We start from the raw sequence: 22425 nt of genomic DNA, 5'->3' as shown, positions 1-22425 counted from the left end.
TTGTGCTGAAAATAAATAAGAGTTACAAGAAAATTTATGTTTACATAAGTGCCTTTCACATTGCGAGGATGTCTCAAAGTGCTTTAATTTTTAAGTTAATATTTTATTTTGTTGATTGATTTATTCTGTACATTCACACTTATACAAATATCACTTGTCAACTCTTATCCAAACAGCAGAGTAAATGTACCTTGTGAAATTGACATTTGTATTTTTGAAGAGCGCGATGGCATAAAACTCTTGGATATCTTTTGAAAGAGCAAGGCTGCTCACAAGGTTCAAGTTGGCTGGGTCAACTGTAAATTTCTGAAGCTGCAAAAATAAATGTGAACAATCAGTGAAAATATAACAGAAAGTTACACAAAGGAACAATAAATACTACATGAGGCTTCAAGTTTGCTTTGCCTGTTCAAAAGAGTAAACCGAGGTAGGAGGAAAGAGAAGCGGTTCTGGTATCACTCAGTAGAATTATACATACGTCGGTCTCTTTAACGAGTGAAGTTAGGTCATCTACGCTGGTATGGATCATAAATTTCCCCAAATAGTTCACAAACCATGTAGGAGAATTTAGGTTTTGGTTAGTTGAGTCAAAGCATCTTGTTTTGGGAGCTAAATGAATGAATGAAATACAAAGCATATCAGGATAGAGTTAAACATAAAAACCTTCCGTACAAGTAAAATGCTTTGGGTTAATCGTAACACCACTCTAGACACCGTACCATAAAAATAAAAGTCCTTCCCGTCCATTTTTAATATTTAACATCAACAATCCATTTGAAATAACTGAGTACCGAAGGATAAATGCAATGGAGAATGGAGGTCACCAAGAACGTTAAATTTGTCGTTCAAATCTTAAAGCAATTCACAGATAATGGACAAAAACACAATTTTTTCTTTTTTACCTTTTTGAAGATAATCTTTGATGCTATTATACAGCTCTTCTGCTGGTTACCATTAAATTCAGAGAAATGGGCATTCAAGCTTTGTATTCTAAATAAAAAAAGGGCAACATTTCATCTTTCAGTGATTATATTTAAATTTTACTTTCATTTATGTATCACTAAAATGAAGCCTCAATCTGTTACACCTCTGAACATCTTAGAAGGTTTTGAACAAAAGTTAAAAGAAAGATAGCTTTAACTTTACAAAGCTGAAAATTATTTCTCATTAAAAAAAATGTTCAAACAGGTTTCTAACTAATTAATCATTTTGTAAAGATGCAAAAGAAAGTTTGCACTTTTTCACCCATTGTGATAAAATCAAAAATAACCTCTGCATTTGATGTAGCGCCTCATCACATCATTGAGACGTCTCAAAGCTCTTCATAGAATACATTGTGAAGTGGATTGACTGTGTACTTTGTGGGTGAAACGCGGCAGCCAATTGCAATAATAATAATATAACAATATATAGCACAGCTTCATCATAATGCGATGGTTGGGATCCATAAAATCATAACTCTAGTGCTATAGTGAGGTGCAAAGGACGGTTTCGCTGCACGTGTGTTCAGCCAGCCTGCGCCCTGCATTTTGGCCAGTTCCCACGTTAAAAATCGCTAACTTCCAGGCACCACTGACATCACTTGCTCTTTGCTGCGCGTACCCAAAGAAGATTGTGATGTCGGGTGGCGATCTAATGACCCACCACTCGGTCGTTTTAGGGTGGAAGCTGGCCAGCCATTGGGAAGCGAGTGGGCTGGTCTGCATGTACGCAAATGAACGGAATCCACATTGCAACTGCATTATAAATGAACTTAAGCTATAAAGACACACAACTCTCACAGGGCTGTCAGAATAAACAATTGTCGAGACTCACATGATCAGAGATCTACTGCAACTTGCATTGGCCAGGATTTGTTCAGTCAAGGATCCGTTTAGTTCTGATATCAGCATTTCAAGCCTTATACCAAACCAATTCTGAAGTTCGGTGTCATTGGAGCGAGATATAATTGGTAGACTGCGATCCAGCACTTCAGTCAGCAAAGTGGCTTTCATATTTGGGGCCAAAAATGCATTGTTCTGGTAAAGTTAAAAAATGAGTAAAAATAAATTAATTAAGTTTGATCAAATTAAAATGTCTGACAGTAGGTTAATATCCCCATTTATCCTTTTTTGACCCAAGCTTTTCTGTTACAGTATAAACTTACTAGGTCCCAAATTCATCAGATCACGAGAAGTTTCGATGAAGAACAGCTGTATCTCATCCTTCTAGAATACCCACCGTATATTACCCATCCATCCCATAATAGCATAATGTTTCTTGAATGACTCCAGCATTCTGGCCAGGTGCAGCTTGACCAGAGCACGGTAAACATTGAAGATGACTTCAAGGAATCTATTTGGCAATATTGCCCTAAATCCTGTTTTAGATGCTCCTCATCTAAAAGGCCTTCTCACATCTGTTCTTTAATTCCATTTCACTATCTTTCCACCTCATTCTTCAAAATCCTTACCTACTAAGTATCAATCTAGAGAATTGTTATTGGGTACATGGGGATTTAGCAAATCATACATACTTTAAAAGTGAAGAACAGATCTTAATTGAGTTTTAAACAGCAGTATTTTAATATCACACTTCAGGCACTTGGTTTATCTGATGCAGTCTCCAGTGACGCAGAGCTCACAGAATACATTATTTGTTATGGTGAACTACGTTTAACAATTGTGAACTTGCATTGAGTAGAGAAAAGTTACTTTCTCACTGGAATTCAAGAAACGTGGCTTTGAAACGATGCAAATTCTTGACTGAGCAAACATTCAAATTTTCTACCTGCTTTGCACCAAAGCTGAAAATGTCCATAAACTGTGTGATGGTTTCAGGCGTAACTCTGCTCATAACCTTGCGAACATCATCTGGAGTCTTCAACGTTCCATTACTGGCGGTCAAGTCTGCCAATTGCCTTAAAGTCAGCAAATCCACAACATCAACCTTTAACATATAAAAAGATATTGTAATTAGGTTTCTCAATATTCCAACTAAAATTTATTTTCATGAAAAATGCTTCATTCCTTTTACTTAATTTTAGCATTTTCCAAAAAGACTGTGTTCCAAACCAGTGAAATCCTGCAAAATACATCCAACCGCTTTGTGAATGGAGTAAATTGATGTTTTTTTGCTGAACCAATGGCGTGATTGTGTTGGGTTAAGAATTGTTGTTACCTCGTTTAAGATGTTAAAATGAGCATAAAACTAAAGATGCTGATAATTCTTGCATTTGATATAATGCCCATGAGGTTCAAAGCACTTCCTAATCTTATTGCAAAGGGTAATGATATAAGCATTTGCTGGCAAATGTAGCAACCAATTTGCACACAGACAGCCATGAAGTGAATGGTCAGTTTTATTCGGTGGATTGTTGCCCAGGATACGAGGAAAAACTCCCTTTTTTTAAAAAAAAAAGTCAGGCAGTGTTTACCTGAACAGGCAGACGTAACCTTAGTTTACCATCTCATTGTGAGGACGAGAAGTAGCAACTGATCTAAAACTATTTGACCTTATGCTTCCAGAATACCCTTCCCATCACAGCATCAAACTGCTTGTTAAGCAGCTCTGTTACGAATTACTTTCTGGGAAAATAAATACATCATGGTGTCTGTTTTGACATTGCCCTTTACCACCCTACGTTGTGACCTCTTGTGCTTTCTCATTTTAATATCCTCATCGAACCTGAATAACTTACTCCGGTAAAGTTGTTCTTTAGATGTATGAAGTCGCTGTATTTAGCTAATGACTGGAACGTGGCAAAGTTCTTCAGTAGCCAATCACGATCATCAGTAGTGTTTGCCACACACGCAGAACCTGCAAGTGGAGGATTAATAGAATCATTATTAGGACTTCAGCTGCGTAAGTATTTGCACTTTTATTATTTTTACTATGAATAATACTACTTGCATTTTATATAGCTGTTTATCACACTGTCAAAACATCTCAAAGGATTTTATTTAAAAGTGTAGTGACTGTATTATAGGTGAACTGCCGAACAATAATTCAGACCTCCAATAGAATACCGTTGTTAAAAGTTAATAGAAGGGTGTTAAAAAGTCAGTCGAGTTTCCCCACAGTACACCAATCCTAACAGTTACAACCGATGGCATTGCTGTCCCAAAATCACAAAACACTGTAAAACAAGATTAATGCATTACTGCTTTTGTGCTTCAACTCGTTCGTTACCTGATGTATTTAGTTGGCTTGATAAATATTTTGAAACAAAGGCGTAGACATGACCAATTTGTGGCACTGATAACTTTGAGGAAACGTTGTCCAAACCTTTAATCCTGCAAAGATTTCAAACAAAATAATTTGCAATATAACCAGAAAATACAAAGGCTTAAGAGTGTTATTTCCTTTGTACATTTGCCTACTTCTATGCACAACATTTTACAGTGAAACAAAGAAAAATATTGTTTTTTTGTGATAGAAACTATAGTTTGAAACTGGCAAATTGGAAACAGAGTGTGACTACGCTTTCTTACAAACAGGGTTTACCAAGACAATGTTCTCCATTGCAGGTGGTAAATCATGCTTTGGATCCATAAGTGTCAGCAGTGCTCAGCTGCAAATAATGATTTTTTTTGTTACGTCTTTATAACAGGAATTGCCGTTGAAAAGAACGTCTCTCGGCATATTCTGTGGGCATCAATGTATGAGAGTGAGATTGCTATATTTTTAAGGCAAACTAATTTTACTAGACTTTCACAGCGAACTAACTTTGGTTTACGAGATTAAAGACACATCACAAAATCTCAATCGTGTTTGCTGGCAGCAAACAGTGTCTTGAGTTACTGTGGACCTACCTGGCCAGATATACCTATTCAGAACTTGTTAAACCACTTACCTTTGACCCTAAAATGAATATTTTCCACCCAGAGAGTGAAGGGCTGAGTGCACCTACCGTGATTCAAGCCCCAAACCCTAATCCGGAACACTGGTTTCCAAGTCTAAACCGCAAACACCTCAGCTTCCTGGGATGTCCCAATAAATCCTGTCCACACACTGTATACTTACACGGCTCGGTAGGACTGGCATGTTATGTTAGTGGGTATTGCGGCAAGCTCGTTGGATGTTACACTGGGTAGCAACAGCTGTAATTTCTCTTGGAACCAGTCGGCATATTCTGTGGTTTTAAACGTTGTAAACTGAGGTTCCAGTTTCTGTACGACGCTGCTCAGCATTGTGTCCCTTACACCTGTGTTTGGAATGTCAGTAATTCCCGCCTGAAATAAAATGAAAATGAAACAATAAAAGATTTAATATTTCAATTTGTGAAAAGGATTGGGCATTTAAAATGACAAGTCATCTTTGTTAATTGTAATGGAAAAACATCTGAAATTTCCATTCGACTCGTAGCCGTTTAGCAGCTAAGTGTTTAGGCTTGAGCCTAGGCAGGGTTTGATGCTCCCAATATTAAAGTATTAGCCAACTTACATTCTTTGCGTCATTGACAAAATAGACCATGTAGGAATCCAGTTCACTGAAGCTTCTCTTTGTGAGTTCATTGAGGATTTTGTTGATGTTAACAATATTGTTTAAACCAACTGAGTTCACAGTCAGCTCGGAGAAATGTCGGGGGTTGAGTAGGTCCAGGACTTCAAACTAAAGAAATTCAAAAGTTGTTCAAGTCGAGCAGGTTGTTTGGTCATGTTGAAAGAACTAATAACACGGAGGGCAATTTCCCCCAATCATGAAAATATATTAGTCAATCTCTCAAAAATACAAAACTTACTGCACTGAAATTAGAATTCAGCTGAGTGAGATCCTTTAGCTGAACAAGATTATAGAATGTTCCCCAATTCTTCACCAGCCAGTCTCTGGATCCATTGGTATTGTTGATACAACCAGCACCTGGAGCCCAACGGTAAAGAAACTCAATCACACACCTTGCCCAGTTACCCAATGGATTGTCATGAATATTTTGCAAATATGCAATGACACTTAACCTCTTTACTAACCGGCGATTGTTCACAGCTTCTTACAATACATTTATTATTATAAGTTGGGTTTGACCAGACAAGCCAAGTGTTTAATATGAAGAGCAGATTGAGCATTATATTTCCATGTATGTGTTCCAAGGCCATCGAATATTGGAGTGTGAGGACATCTTCTTATTACTCCCATTGTGGCACAGTTAGGGGGAGGCACTGATTAGAGGTCATACAACTTCAACAGTTCACAAGTCTATTTAGGAGCTTGTGAGAGCTGCACTGGGAGGTGACCTCACGATCTGCTCTTCCTCTCATCAAACCAATACTGCTGTGGTTCTAGCAAGTCTAAGCAGTGATTATTCACCCAGTCAATATATTTTCCCCCTGACAAGATCATACCACCGGTGTAAGTACATTTACAAATAAAAGGAAAATTGCCATTCTAATTAAGTTGAGGGGGAAAAAAAATCCTTTTACAATTTTTTGGATGAAAATCTCTTGTCGCATTTTTCGATTTGCCTTTCTAGTTTACCTGTGCTGTTGAGGTAACCAAGAATCCATATTCGCAGTACACTCTGTCTTGTTGTCAGTGGCATTTCTCTGAATCCATTGCTGAGTCCTTTTACACTGACATAAGGAGACATTGAAAGCATTAGTCACACCAACAGCATTTCTTAATTGTATTTTTATTATATGTTATCCTTCTCTAAAGATCATGAATGGACTGTATTTGTACTTGTCCCTAAATTAAACACAAAACTGCTGGAACTAGTCAAAGTCATTAGAAAGTTTGAAAAGTGCAGCCTTTTGAACGTGATCTTATGTGGAAATCTAATGTTATTTATTCACCATAAATAAACTGTACAGTATTTAATCAGTTTGCTCAGACAACAGGTGGCTTATTTTAGGTCCTATTATTTACAATTAGACCAACAAGCTTCCAATTGATATTCGATAAAGACAATAATAAGTGGAGTTACATTTCACTCTGAAATGTGAAAGGTGTAACCAATGGCCCAGATGCACTTCAATGACTTTACTGATGTCCTCCCGATGTGAAAGGCGCTATACAAATGCAATCTTGTTGTTGTTGTTGTTGATGTCGCACACATTTTAGTTTAAAATATGGGACCTTTTTAAAATCTCTATTTTCATCTCATCTGCTGCAATATACGATTGTAAAAATTGTCAACTCACACGGCTTGGTAACCACCACAGGTTGTATTCCTTATCAAAAGGCAGTCCAAGAAAGTCGAGGGAATGCCAGCAATAAACGGCCCGAATCTCTCCTGAAACCATTTTGTCAGGAATGTTGCATTGGCTAAGTTTTCATTTGTCTTCACCTTCTCCAAAAAGGCCTTCATGAATACGGTCTTTGTTATCAGAGGGATTGTTGACGAGTTCAAGGTCTGCAACACACAACGGGCCATGGAGTTTTTAAACTTTGTGAGCAAAGACCTTGTTTTACAGTTTTCAAAAGGTTTTCACTAGTGTTTGCAATTGACACCTGATAAACTCTAGCAGCCTGCAGGCCAGAATGATTTCCTTTGCATTTTACTGTCAGCACAGGTAACGTAAGGACAGTCTGCTGTCTCTGGGAGACAGTATTAGTACATGTAGAGTACATAGAGTAGACAGTAGAGTACATGTACGGAATCACGCTGCCAAGTCTGTGCTTCCTAATTTTATTATACAAACAATAAAGCTGCCACTGAATGATAACAATGAATTCTATTTTACCCCCTTCACAAATTATTTGTCTATGTACAGTTTAATGAGCAATTAGGTACCTTATTATTGAACATGTCCAAAGCCTTGTTAAGTGAAATTCCATCGAGTTTCTGAATAAATACAGTCAATGCAGTTTCATCTGAGCTCCTCAGAGCCTTTTTGCCAGTAAAACAATCAAATATATCAGTCACATAATCATCTGATAGGTTTGCCACAAGGTTAGTCTGTAAAGGAAAATATTTAGAAATACATATTGGGTTAAGGCAGTCTGCAACATCTCAGTTATCTAAGGATATCACACTATAAGAATTCTTGATTGATGATGAATGAATTCAGTAATAATGATCTGTTATTTTATGGTATCTCCCAAGCCAACAATTCTTATATTCCACACCCACCCCCCAGAAAAACACACACGCAATCCTTTCTGCCTCAGTACAGTGGCCCTTTAAAATTTGAAGTAAAAAGAGCAGTATAAAAGAGCAAAGTCAATGGCTTCAGATAGAGTTTGGAGCTTACCTCAGCACATGCGTAGTCAGTAACGGTAAAATTGCAGAATTGGCTCACGTTAACAGCTTTGAGGAAACTATTCACTTCCAAGCTACGGGGAAAATAAGTCACATATTTCAGGAAATAAATCGAAATGAGAATAAAAGAACATTTTAAGTAACAGTTTCCCTACAATTCAAAATGTATTTCTTTACACTTGTGCAGCAAAACATGGAGCTCCATCACCAATTCATATTTAAGAAACATCCCTTTTAATAATAGCTTTATAATTAATATTTTTGCCAGATTACAGGGAGCTTTCTGATGAAGTTGTTTCCCCCAATTACATAAAGGTATTTGAGTTTACTGTGTGTTTATTAGATGCTATATTTCATACTTAAAACCACGTGTCATTCACATGAATATATTTGATGCATCCAACAGTGAAACAGGCAGAGAAACACAAGGTGTCAGCTTTGTCACGATAGAAAGTAAAGAAAGTCACTAGTTACAAACAACATCAGCACGTTTATTCATATTCCTACCTGGTAACGTTTTCACAGAAGGCTGTCACTGTATTAAATATAATGAAAAAAATAAGTTGAGGATATCTATGCAACATTGAAATGAACTAGAAATAAGAGAATTCCACAAAAGAAGAATCTTACCATTAACTGTGGTGTTGCCACACTAACAAAAGGAAAGTAAATTAAAGTTTAGTATTTAATTTTGACAAATGTAACATAAATCTATAGATGGAACTCCTACAGATGAACAAAGTTATGAGATATTTCAATAAAACAATCGCTTTCCTTAGAGCTTCACAAACACAATGCAAAGTCAAGAGACTTTTGGGGGTAATTTGAATAATTATAGCAGTGCTTCAGGAACCTTTTTCCATATTCGAGTGGGAAAACTTTGGTTGATGCTACCATGCCTTGTGCCGTTGATCAATATGATGCACTTTCATGCCTATTATCTCCCTCCTTCCCTACACTTCTCCACAAGAAGGTTAATCAGAAGGTTGTCCGTACCCTCTCAGTTGACAAATTTGTTCCCAGAATTAAGAGAGCAAAAAAAATAAACATTTAATAAATAACACTAAAAATCTTCATGAAAAATTAAAAAGTGGTAAATCAGTCTTACCGGAAAATTTGGTGTGGGTTCTGAAATCAAAACAAATGAAATATTAGGAAAACAAGCGTTTGACAAATAGTATTCATTTTACTTTTGCTGTTCTATCTTTCAGAGGTTTACAATGATTTTGCTGTCAGCACAGCTACAGTAACTGTAACCTTGTTTTGAAGTGCAGATGGCAGTTGTTGATCTCAAAAGAGAAAGAAAACGCTTTTGAATGTAGTACAGATATTTCCCCTCAGCAAAATAGACCCAAAGCTGTAGTGCATTCCAAGTCATCCTCAGATGTTTAACAAAGGTTACACAATTTTTTTTGTGTGTGACCCTAAATGTTAAACCTAAGTATACACAGTGGTGTCTTTAGTTGGGCTAATTCTATGGAGTTTTTGGTGGTCTGGCACAATAAGGACGATTTAACTCAAATGAATCCAAGATAACACACTTAATAAAGACATTTATTCTGCTTTGATGATGCACACACCTGTTAAAGTATCTGGAATACCTCCGATTAATCCAACTTTCCTCACGTCAGATGCTAAGTTTGAATCCACCCACGTTCTCACTACTATTTCATTTCTTCCGGTCTGAAGGGCTGGCAAGAAAGCTCCAAGCAGGTTTATCAATTCCTGAGCACTCAGGATCTTAAAAGGAACAAACATTTGAAGGTTCAGCTCCCAATGCAAACTTTCCAGAGCCCCGGTTAAAATAATTCACTCGTAAAAAAAAAATAGTTTCACTCTAGATCGGGTTGGCTTACAAAGTGGATGCCTTTTTGGTCAGTTGTAGCATGTGGGTGGGTGGGTTTCCCACACTTTAAAAATGTCCGACTTTCAGATTGCCCGATCACTGCACCATCACTTGGTACATTCTGAGTGCGCTGATACGTGTAGGAAGGTCTTGCACATAGTGCACATGGACACTGTACACACAGGGACATTATCCATGACACGCAGACTCAGAGGTCAGCCATTTATTACGCTTACACTGACTGGATGTGATGGCACGCTTTGGGACGTCCTCCCGACATGAAAGGCGCTCTATAAATGTAATTTTGTTGTGTCAAGCCATTTCACAACACGATGTTTGGGTTTATGGACTGTATAAGATTGTGGCAACGTTACTGTAACAAACCTTGACTTCATCAGCATTTAGATTTATGAAGGTTTCAAAGTCCATGTTGACAGTGTGGTTTGCAAAAATCTTCAAATCTTCTATTGGGGCACCACCTAAAGTAAATAGTCAAACCACTCCATTAGCCATCTGCACACGCTAACTTTAAAAAATAATGAAAGGTATTAAAAATAAATTGAGTCACTGCTAACATAATCTTTTGACGTATATCACAATATTATTTGTATCTATATAGTCAATGCGTCACTTTATATGCAGTGTAAGTTATTCTCATACTTAGGGCTCTTTCTCTCCTAAATGGTAAAAATGCTCTGAACTATTCTGACTAAACCAATGCTGATCAAACATTAACACATTAACATATCTATCTTCTTTAGATCTTGATTCCATTTACATTTCCCAAAAATATTTTGAGTCATTTTAGTTGAACTCGTGACAAGTGGATGTCCTAGCCCATTGGGACGTTCTCCCGATGTGGAGGCGCTAAACACATGTAATTTAGTATGGTATTACTTTGCATCTAACTAACAACGGTGTTCTTAGCATTCACACTAACTTCTCAGCACACACATTTCTTAGCTTCATGAACAAATGAGTGTTAACGAAAAAGTTCAAGCTGCCTAACCACAAGAGTAATATTTACTTACCAATATATGACTTTATTTGATTGTAGAAGGCGATTGGGTTACTTCTAAAAGATTTCAGTGCAGATGCAGATTTGTTGTAAAGTAAGTTCTTCTTTGACTGAGTGCAAGTGGAAATATCCAGTGGTCCTGCATCCCTACAAGAGGAATGATTAAAAATGATTTGATTTTCATTAAAGCAGCTGTGTGACATGTGACATAATTAGTTTTTTTTTCCCCCCAACACAAAGATGCCAACACTTACACCAAGTCTGAAATTGTTGTCAGTCGGCTTTCATCCAGAGTACACACATATTCCCCACCAATAGCGTTTACAGCCACTCCATTCAGTTGTCCATTCAGATTCAGATATCTTGTAATGATGGCTTTTACCTGTAAACCAAATATAAGATTTGAAGGACAGTTCACTTGTCATGATTACACAGGAAGGTCCTAAATAAAAAGTTATTTTTCCTCGATAAATACTTAAATCCAATTCTCAGGACTAGAGATTTACCTCTGTGCAATACGTTCACTAAACCTGTTCTAATTTAAGTGCTTCGAGACACTTTGCTGTGTGAAGGGTGTTATATAAATGCAAATTGTTGATGTAATTTCTTCTCAACATATTCCTTGTGCACACAGATATATATATATATATATAAAAAGTATATATCGCCTATTTTTCCGTTTTCCTGATAAATCCTCTATCTATGTTAAAGTTTCTGCCAAAATTAGTTTATAACTGACTGCTTGAAGGGCCGCACGTGTAGTCATGGGGTTTGGGAAGTTTGAGCTTTGCTCAGTGTCTGGGTTTAGCAGCGTAACTGTAATCATGTATTTGTCTGTGTGGAACTATAGCCACAAACCAGCATTTCTGCCAGGGCTTCAATTCTCAACTTACCCCAATGTATGCAGTTCCCTAAGAGCTTTCTATTAAGAAACATATAACCATGTTTACAGTCCTAGGTCATTATCTGTTGGTATTGTTCAGCACATTTTGGAATATGCCGAAACCACTCAGGGTTTCTGGGGAGGGAGTTTATTACCATTGTGCTTTCTAACTGATTCATCAGCAGCCTTGAAAGGGTGTCGACTTGAGTTATGTTCCACATGTTAATTTCTGTCGTGTTGAACACAGTAGTTATGTTTCCCAGGAGTTTTATCTGCTCTTCTGTTAGCCCGTTGGGGTAGATCTGTTTTAGGAAAATCAAAATTGCATAAATCAATTTTTGCATAATACTTTATTTCTCAGGAAAACAATATTTAAATGCCTTGGTTGCAATTTAAATATTTGGTTACTGTTTGAATTTTATTACTTTTTGGAATGCCTGCTCGTTCCTAATTTGAACAAGGTACTAAAATGCATTTTATTTACTTCAATGTTATACAAGTGTACAGGACGCCCAGAGTAGCTCAACAGATAAAGTGCTTCTACATCTATTTAATCACTTGTACCCCAGCATATTTAATAGCTGAATTGTCTATTAGTCAAGTCGTACTCTGCTACTGATAATTAATAATATTTTGAGCTCTTTGAGATTTTTCAATGACTTGAAGACTTCCACATGCAAGGATTATTTTTTTCAGATGGAACTTTGCAACGCTGTCTGTATGTACAGAATAAAACAGAACAGATCAGTGAGATAATAAACATGTGTTGCTTCTCCATCACACAACCAACAGAAATTTTATGTTCAATAAAATTTGATTTTCCCAACCTTTCAAATTAATTTCAAGAATAATTTTAACGGTTAATTCCATCTCTGAACTACTCTTCCGATGTACAAATTAGTGACCATTAATAGTTGACCAATTGTTGCTATTGAATTAATCTAAAAATTGTAAACCTTTTTGAAATACAGTAGGTAGTTTGCCTGATGACACTATCAAGCTGCAGTTCTTACCTGTTCAAGTCGCTTTTTCAGAACGTGAAGCTGAGAGGATTCAAAGTCAAGAGTTCCCAGTAAAAGCACGGAATCCTTCAATACAGAATTAGGCAAACAGGCATCTAATTGAGCAGCTGTATATAGTACAGGAGTTAGCTCATTGATATCTTCTGCTGCTATCGTTTCCCCACTACAGGCTGCAAACAAATAATAATAATAATAAACATCCTTGATTTTGATCTATGGTGTAAAAATGTCTCAAAGTGAATATGTATTTCTAGGCAAGCACAGAATTTACATACAGTGGGGGTCTAACAAACAGAGGTCAGTGACAAACAGATTTTATGGCATTTCAGTTTGCTGCTTAAGCTTATTTGCTAAAACGTACAGAATTATGCATTATTATGCTCATTGTTGAGAAATATTGTATCAATACTGTAGTTCAAAGCTTTTTTAAAAAAAGTAATAATTGCAAGAAAAGACAATTCCCTGTTTAGGTTAGTCACACATCTTTTGTGATATGTTCATACTGCTGGTACCAAAGCTTTCTGAAGTGTTAGGGGATGATAAAGTGCTATACAAGTAAGTATTACTATAGTCAAGATCTCACTCATAAAATTGATATTCTTGGGCTGCTTGTGAATTGAAGCTCCATTTGACTAACAAAAGAACTACTTCTTTACAATCATCATGAAATATACTCTACTGTATACATAACGCTGTTTATTTAATCAACTTGCAATTTTATGATGATTACATACCTGCTGCACGTTTCGATCTTTTACGTAGCTTGAGTTGACTCATAAAAATCAGTTGTTCACTTGGTCTTTGGAATCTTTTCACTCTCTTGATAAAGCTTGGAAGAGCTTGTCGAAAGACAGCCTGAATAACAATAACAATAATAAAAATAATCCTTGCATTTGATATAGCGCCTTATCATGTATTTGAGATGTCTCAAAGCGCTTCACAGAACATACTACAAAGTGAATTGACTGAATATTTTGTGGGCGAAACGGGTCAGCCAATTGCGCACAGCAGCGTCCCCACAAACGGCTGTGGATTGAGTGACCAATTTATTATTATTCTTTTGAAGGAATTATTACCACCGTAAAAGCCATCTGCCATCAACTAACAACCAAGTTCCTACTTACTGCTAGGTAAACAGAGGCGTGTGGAGTAAGGAAACTTTTACATTACATTTCGCCCTGCCGGGAATCAAACCCAGGTCACTCGCTTGCGAGCTACAGGACCACACAATAGTAGAAAATGTAAACGCTTGAAAATTTTACTAAAAAAAAATTCATTACATTAAATTTTTGATCAGTGGATAATGATAGCCAAATATTTTTTTCTACTTTTGAAAATATTTCTCTGCAGGTTTAGCCAAAGGGCCACTTCAAGTGCTTTGGGACGCTACCCTGTGTGAAGGGCACTATATAAATGCGAATTGTTGTTGTTTCAAATATCAGGAACTGTGTTAATGCTTTGTCTGAAGAGCCTATTGTAGTTTAAACAAAATGAGAACAGTTGATTAGTAATTTCACATTGAAATCAATTTTAAATTCCTTAAAACATACCGTGTTTACTAGATTCCATGTAGAGGCCAAAGCCAGAGGTAGGTTTCCAAGATCATTCACAGTGGATGATGTCCACGAGGAAGGTGGACTGCGGTCAAATAAAGAAATCATAAATTATTGGATTAATAACTTTATTGGAGACATTTTGGCCCTTCCCAATAAGATCACCTGGTTACAGCAATATATGTATATATAATATAAATAATTGGAAAACATCTTTGTAGGCAAGAGGATGGGAAAACATAAGCATAAAAACATGTTTATTGCTCAAATGATTCCTTTACATTTTGTTGGAAGACAGGTTGCACAGGTAGTACCCCTTTCCACAATATCATGTAAAACACAAATATTCAACTGCTCTGATAATATTTGTAGGAAACCAGAAGATGAACAGCTCCATACTTACCCATATTTGGTTGCTCTGTTGTTTAATAGCTCTTCGATTGCTTCCTTTTGACTATCTGTGTATGAAAGGCATGTTTTCAATGATTCTAAAATGGAAATATCAGATCCATTGATTGTTGATCCATCGAGGTCACAGGCCAAAGCACCCAATGTCCTAACATTGTCCTCTGTTAGATTTGTGCCAGTTATTTCCTGAAGTTGAAACAAAAATTTTTGAGTCATAAATTCAATTGTAAAATGATCTTCACAGGTTTGCATAGTCTCCCTTTCGTTCAACTTAACTACTTGAGAACTGTAACAGAATCTTTGCATCAAAATTGCTGAACTTACCAAGCAAATTTTGGCATTATTCAACAGACTGATTCTTATTTCTGATTCTTTCTGCAAGATATTAATGTCTGACAGTCCAACAGCTTTGAAGAGGTTCTTGCAATTCGGAAATGTGCTCATGTCTGTAGAACTAAAACATGAAAAGATTAAAGTTTTATGACCTGATTTTTTTTAAAAAGTGGTGATTTATGAATTATTCGGAGCAATATTCGAGGCCACTCTCAACTGGGTGGCCAGTTCTCCACTTACCACCCAGTTGAGAGTAGCAAAGTCAAAACTATGAACCTTCCAGTCTACGTGGCTCAGTGCACTCTACAAATGTAATTTTGTTGTTGTTGTTGCACATATTCAATGGATGTGTGCACTGCGATATGTGTTATCCCTTAAATGCTGTATACCAAAATCAACTGTTGTCATTTTCATACAGGCAAAGCAAGGTGTTTTTGTCCAGCTTATATAATCTAGTTGTAACCTTGAAGAAGCCGCAGAGGTTAAATAAAGCAAACAACTCTACAATACTTTGGACACCACTACTGTCAAAGATTTAGATGTAAAAATTAATTTGGAAGATGCTCAACGTACTTGAAAAAAAGCACAACATCCTTGGGGAGGTTGTCTATGGCTGATGGAGTTCCATTGGAAGAGAGTTTATAAGCTATACAGCTCAGCTGAAAAGGAAAGCAACACATGAATTTGAAATATCCATTAATATTAACTGAGAAGCTTATCAATATGATGCATTGGAAACTTTCCCAATATTTATCCATCTAAGATTGCCTTACTGGCCACTGCTTTAGCTTGCAGGATTGAGGACAGCTCCAATGATGAGCCAAAAGAAACAGTTTGGTCATCCACCATCAATGATTTGGATTATGGTAAAGCTCCTCAGAACCAGATCAACTATTAATAGCAAGTGATTGGAAATGTGTAATGGGGAGGACAACACAACTGTCCCAATATACAGACGTAGCAAAAAGATCACAACTTTTAATTATCTGAGTACAATAGGACCTCAATATACTCTGCTCCTCATTATCTCATCTCAACATTTTATTTTCACATTAAGATCAAAAATCAACATTGGCAGAAAATAGATCAAAAACTCACCTGACTTGCATCAAGTATGGTTTGTTTGTCGTTCATTACATGAACGAGTTGAATGAAATCACTTGAATTCAATGTCTTTACCGCACCGCAGCTGAATCCTTGGAGCACAGAGGTTGAATAGCTAAAGCAAATAATATATTGTTAATTCATTGCAGGTGAGGAAAAGGAGAACCTGGAGGAACATGTGGAAGCAGAAAAAAGCCACTTACATGTCATAACTGTTGTCCTGCGTTATTATACTTTCAAAAAACACAGTTGACTATGGGGAGAACAAGAAAATATTAATATGTAGGGCTGACGTTTACAGTAATACATTGTTCAATTTAATATGAAGAGGTGTATTGAAGTGTGAATGTGAAAAAAAAATGTGAAAAAGTGTGGTACAAAAATCTAGTCCCGGTTTTGTCAAACATCTAATGATGATTTGTAGTGGATTCTATCAGTCAGGTGTGTAGTTCATTGCATAAACGAGCTGAATGAAATCACTTGAATTCCATGTCTTTACCGCACCGTGCAGGAAATATTCCAACAGTGTTGACTGGAATTATGTGATGATGTACTATACAACTCCAAATCCAACAATGGTATTCCTTTTGCTATTCCAGAAATAGTCACTCGGCCTCTGATGTTGCTTCCCAGAGAATGGGGGAAAACACGCGAGTCTCTGCTCAACAAGTTTCCATAGCAGCATAACTGAAATTATTAACTGTTGTTCAGGGAACGGCAGGAGTCAAACTCAAGATACAAGTCTGTAGCAGAATGGGGAAATTCATCCGGACAATTTTGAAAATCATAACATTATTGGTTTATATGGGCCCATTAAATGTGGACTCTAACTTTATGACCCTAACTCACCAGATTATCACCACATTATGTCACCACATTACGACGAGGTCTAATTGTACTTGTTATCATTTTATTACAAATTAAAGCACAGAATCACCAACCTGACTGGGAAGCCATTCTTTATCATTCACGTCTTCAAGAACCAAGTCTGAACTTAAGAGCACGAGTGGGATGTCTTTGACTAGATCAGCTGGAACTTTCTTCACAGCTTTTACAGGGTTAACTTCCGTCACCAAGATCTGATTTTGAATTAAACACAACATTTAGCAAGAAACATTCTGGGTTATGACAAACAACATTCACAGCTACTGTCACTAATCAAGTCTAGGCAGCAAAATTTTTTTTACTGATAGTACTGCATATTCAGTGATCACTTACCTTCTGGACGACTGTATATTGTACAACTTGTGGAGCAGCTTTTATATTTTCAATGAATGTAGAATCGGAGATGACATTCAGAATCACTGTAGAGTTAATATTTTGAATTACGCTGCTGGGGACACCTGTCAGCAGGGTTCCGAGACTTTGAAGATCTTGTTCGTTATTGACCTAGATTTTAAAAAAAAAGTAATTAAAAGCAGTCCCTCGTTTTGAATATTATTGTTAGAAACAAAAAGTTAAATCTATAATGCACGGTTTCTACCGCCAGAAAGAAAGTTATATTGATTCCAGGACTAGGGTCACGAGGGAGGGGGCAGCAGATTGATGTTTGGAGCTGCTAATCCGGGCTCATCACAGTTTCACTTTTGCACAACTAACTTTGTGTTTTAGAATTTAATGTTATGAAAGAACCAGGTGTACAATGTAAAATCCACCTTTAGATCACCCTATTCAACTTGGATTATACTGCCATTTCCATCGCAAATCACCACAAGGAGTAATATAAACAGCCTAAAACTTTCTGCTGTAATTAGCAATTACATTTTTTTTAGTGTAGTCTCCTTCATTCACTCTGCCTTTCATCACTTCACATCAGATCTGACTACTTTAGACCAACAGGCCCAGAAAATGTGGAGAACTGTAGTATATGCTCAGCAGCTGTATCACAAACACAATAGGAAAAGAATGATCCGGGTGCTGGGTAATTTTAAGTACACTTTTGCAGCTTATTGTGTTAAGAAACATCTTTAAATCAAAGCATTATGAAAAGAGATTAATCTCCAGGGCCCAAATTCAAATAATTAGCTGCAAAAAGGATAAGTTGAGTCAGCATAACTTGGAATGAAGTTCTGCTCCTACCATTATTAATTTGCAATGCTGCAGTTTGCTGGATGTACCATCTTTACGCAGATATTCAAGTCTTGCACTATGGTTTGACCTGAACTAAGCTGAATGCAAATCCTGCAAAATCTAATGCCAATTACATGCAACATATTCTTTATTAAAGTCATTCACTTATACATTAATATAAAGTTTGGGTTTACGGTTTATGCCGATCTTACCTCAAAACCGTTGTTTATTAAAGTGTTTACGATCAAAGTGGTCTGTGCAATGTTCCAGCTTGTGGCTTGACTCAGGCTTGGCAAGGCTTGCAGAAGCTCTTTCTCTTCAGTAACCTCAATCTGTGTCAATGATATTCCGACAACTGATTGGCCCAAAGTATTCAGAACATCCGCTGTAAAGTTGTCAATTTTACCCACTAAAGCTGTGGAGAGCTGTAAGAAACAAGCGAGGTATTGAGATCAACAACTTCACTGAATATCTATTTCAAATGAGGTATGAATAACTAGCAGATGAACAAAGTGTTATGCTACGGCACTTCCTAGCAGACAAAATGAAGAATGTCTGTTTAATTTGGGCCTTAGTACTCAGAACATTGACGTCTATATGGGGAAAAAAAGCTGACATTTTAATTCGTTGATATTGAATAAAACCAGTTTAAAGCCAGGCACAACAGGTAAATCATCTCATTTAGATGCATGTAATATACATATGAAGTTGTATGGAATATACCATGTCAAATGTACATTCCATGCATCTAAATGAAATGATCTAAGATAGAACCATTCACCATCAAGAGTCCTCTCTCACTTACCATCAGTTGTTCATCTGTCAAAGGTTTTTGAAGCAAGGTTTCATTGCTGGTGGTGTTGGATGTCAGACTAAATAAACAGACTTGGTTTATTTTCTCAATTACGATCAAGGCATTCTCTGCATCTAAGGACTGAATTATTTGAGTTCCAGCGACGAAGCAAATCAGAGAATTTGGAATACTGCAATATAAAAGCCAACAATTTTATTAGTGTATGTCTCCATGGTACAGTGCACTCATTTAGAATAAAATTGAATTTTTTTAATTCTATGATTCGAACTCCCTCCATATATCAACATTTAATAGGAGCATGTATTGTAATAAATGTAACACAAGACGTTTAGGAACCCTTGCTCCATCCTTGTACTTAGTCCTAAAACTAAAGGATTTACAGAAAAGAATGCACCTTACTGACACAAACAGATAACCAAATTTACCTTTTAATAAGATTCAACTTGTGCAGCAATCAAAATATCAACCTATCCATATACAAATGGTAAAACGCAATCAAACCCTGTACTATAATGAAGTAATACGGCGAACAGACTATTTTGTTAGAGAAGGGCTGAAGATCAGTTAGTGCTACTTGGTTCACAGATGTACAGATATGAAATGTATATTCCTCATTACTGCAGACAATGGAACTGACATCCACAGAAAGGTTTTTACCTTTTGCAAACTCTGCATACAGAGATGTACTAGTTCACCAACGTACAACAACAAAAAAAATCTAGGATTTGGACTCTCACTTAGGTTTCTCATTAGCATCAGAATAGATAACCAGCTTCCTAAAAATAACTGAATTATGGGAAAGAAAATTGACCAATGCACAAGACATACCTCAAGATACTGACACTTGAATTATTTTGAATCACCAAATTGAGATAAAATCTCGCAACTTCATCTGATAATGTCAGGTTTTCAATAAGCGCCAGGTTGTCTGGATCTGCTGCAAATTCCTGAAGCTGAGGAAAAAGAAATTTGAAAGAAGTTAGAAATACGGAAGGACTCAATTGATGGCTTTTTTTTAAAAAAAACTCACACAGTCATACAATGGCTGATTCGTGTATCTTGACCACTAGGAATAGTGCTTCATAGAATGCAATTAAACCCTGTACTATAATGAAGTAAAATAGCAAACGTACCACTATTTCACTGTCAGAGAAGGACTGAAGATCAGTTACTGATACTTGGTTGATAAATAGTCCCAGATAGTTAACAAACCAAGCAAGGGAGTTCAGAGTTGGATCAGTTTCATTGTAACATTGTGGTTTGGGACCTGCTAGAGAGAGTAAAGAAAATACTTTGATCAGCAGATTCAGGTATGAATGGAAAATAAAACATTAGGGTGAATACAATAGTACTTCATACTTTTAAAGCATATCATCAAAGTCCATTTTTCTCTCCCTCATCTCCAAATCACGAGACCCCTTGGATCTGCATCAGGTTACTCTGCAGGAGTGAGGAAATGCCAGACCCTAATCTTGTAGGAGGATGGCCCAATAGGTGGTGAACAGTAAGATAATGCACTCTGCTGGTTTGAGAGACTGACCAACAGTCAGTCAAACATGGTAAATCTACTGACAAAATAGTCATGTACCCTAAACAAATATTAGTATGGCTAAAACGTGTCTTCTTCTGGTACCATAACTAGATTAGCAACATGGAGATTCTTCCAATATAAGATCAGATGTATTGGAGCCTTGTTCTAGTGGCACCCATAGTATTTCTCACTCTTTAATAGGCCTTGATGGTACCTCTTTTACAGGGGAGTATAAAAGATAATCCAACGCAAACGTGTACGGTAGCTAGGGGAGAAAATATTGAGAACTCTATGTAAGGGAATGGATAATGATTTACTTAAAATGCAACATGTTCTAGTTGATAAACAAACTGATTTATGTTTTTCTGCATAAAAACAAGAAGAAACTATTCCCACTGGCGGGTGGGTCGGTAACCCGAGGACACAGATTTAAAATAGTTGTTAAAAGAAACAAAGGGGAGATGAGGAGAAATGTTTCCACACAGCGAGTTTTGGGATCTGGAATGCATTGCCTGAAAGGCTGGTGGAAACCAATTCGATAACAACTTTTAAGAGAAAAGTAGATAATTATTTGGGGAGGACAAGTTTGCAGGGCTATGGGGAGAGAGCGGGGGAGTGGGATTGATTTGGAAGCTCTTCTCAAAGAGCCGTCACAGACACGATGGGCCGAATGGCCTCCTTCTGTACTGTATAATTCTATGATTCTATAAGGAATCATGATAACTTTCTGAGTGGATCTGTAGAAACATAGGGGGGAAAAAAACAAAAAAAATCAACCCTGGTGAGTTTAATTTGAATGTTGTAAAACGATTCCATTTAACTCCCAATTATCATTGATATCTATATTTTAGGGTTACAAGTTGAAAGTCTCTACTCCAAACATGGAGACTAGGTAGAGTCAGTCTGGACAGAGGGCCAGTCCAATAGAGAATGCTGGATCCATTCAAATTATCTGAGGTGGGCAGATATTTGTTAGGTAAGAGCATCAAGGGAGTATCAGCCATGTTCTTATAGAACGGCAGAGCAAGCTCAAGGGGCTGAATGGCATACTCCTGTTCCTATAGACATATATACACACACACACATAGGAATATACATGTGATTCAGTAGAAATTAATGATCTGTAATTAATGTTGATCAGGGAACTGGCATCCAAGCCATCCACTGTGCTGTTTGGACCTTGTAGATAAAAACACACCCACAGTATTGGGTTGGCAACATTCAGTAAAATTCAACTTGTGGATATACTCCATAAAATGACAAAGACAGCTCTTATTAGATGTATGAAATACATTAAATTAAACTGTATTACCTTGTTGCAGATAAGTTTTGATTCCACTGTAGATTTCCTCCTGTTTGGCTGGTGTAAAATCATTGTAACGATCGCTCAGCATTCTCACACTAAACGGGAAATGCAATAAATTAACATTTGGTCTTTTCATTAAGGAAAATTATAGATAGTTGTTATTGAAAATGGATTGAAATGAATATTCGTATAAAATGAGCAGAAAACAGTAGCTGAGCCGAAATAATCCAAATTACAGCAGGTTTTTCCTGCAACTTTAGTTCCTCATTCTTATCCGCTTAGCGTAAATATAAAAGTCTATCCATAGATAATACAGTAATAAGTAATTATAATTATTATTCAGTTGAATATGCAAGAT

At 36.7% G+C, this 22425-nt stretch overlaps 1 protein-coding gene and 1 long non-coding RNA gene across 2 annotated transcripts; both read right to left on the bottom strand.

The window, feature by feature from the left end:
* Window positions 1-506: 506 nt before the first annotated feature.
* LOC103186885 lies at window positions 507-20122 on the bottom strand. Its single transcript, XM_042346261.1, has 34 exons — window positions 20094-20122; window positions 19222-19399; window positions 18629-18841; window positions 17565-17735; window positions 17288-17425; window positions 16550-16599; window positions 16341-16461; window positions 15816-15901; window positions 15234-15363; window positions 14905-15095; window positions 14499-14586; window positions 13683-13803; window positions 12940-13118; window positions 12082-12228; window positions 11298-11425; window positions 11057-11190; window positions 10410-10504; window positions 9760-9919; window positions 9288-9307; window positions 8810-8831; window positions 8687-8714; window positions 8172-8253; window positions 7712-7876; window positions 7119-7330; window positions 6454-6548; window positions 5723-5841; window positions 5425-5592; window positions 5005-5213; window positions 4171-4274; window positions 3680-3798; window positions 2770-2928; window positions 1816-2018; window positions 903-990; window positions 507-609 (listed from the first exon to the last, which is right to left on the bottom strand). Exons 1-34 carry the CDS (start codon window positions 20120-20122, stop codon window positions 568-570), a joined length of 4194 nt encoding a protein of 1397 aa, XP_042202195.1. The 3' UTR covers window positions 507-567.
* On the bottom strand, window positions 20123-22103 carry LOC121852168. Its single transcript, XR_006086060.1, has 3 exons — window positions 22074-22103; window positions 20364-20500; window positions 20123-20183 (listed from the first exon to the last, which is right to left on the bottom strand). It is a non-coding gene; the product is annotated as an uncharacterized LOC121852168 (long non-coding RNA).
* Between the last annotated feature and the right edge of the window lie 322 nt (window positions 22104-22425).

The sequence above is a fragment of the Callorhinchus milii genome, unplaced genomic scaffold (assembly GCF_018977255.1).
Source record: "Callorhinchus milii isolate IMCB2004 unplaced genomic scaffold, IMCB_Cmil_1.0 Scaffold508, whole genome shotgun sequence".
NCBI classification, from domain to species: domain Eukaryota; kingdom Metazoa; phylum Chordata; class Chondrichthyes; order Chimaeriformes; family Callorhinchidae; genus Callorhinchus; species Callorhinchus milii.
This window is presented reverse-complemented; position numbering and strand designations above follow the sequence as displayed.

Coding starts and splice junctions, on each gene's coding strand:
- LOC103186885 (XM_042346261.1), bottom strand. CDS start 20,122: ATGAAGTTGCGAGATTTTATCTCAATTTG. Junction 15,096..15,233: donor ATAATGCCAAAATTTGCTTG/GTAAGTTCAGCA, acceptor TTTCAACTTCAG/GAAATAACTGGCACAAATCT. Junction 11,426..12,081: donor ATCAGTTAGAAAGCACAATG/GTAATAAACTCC, acceptor TTTGGTTTACAG/GTAAAAGCCATCATTACAAG.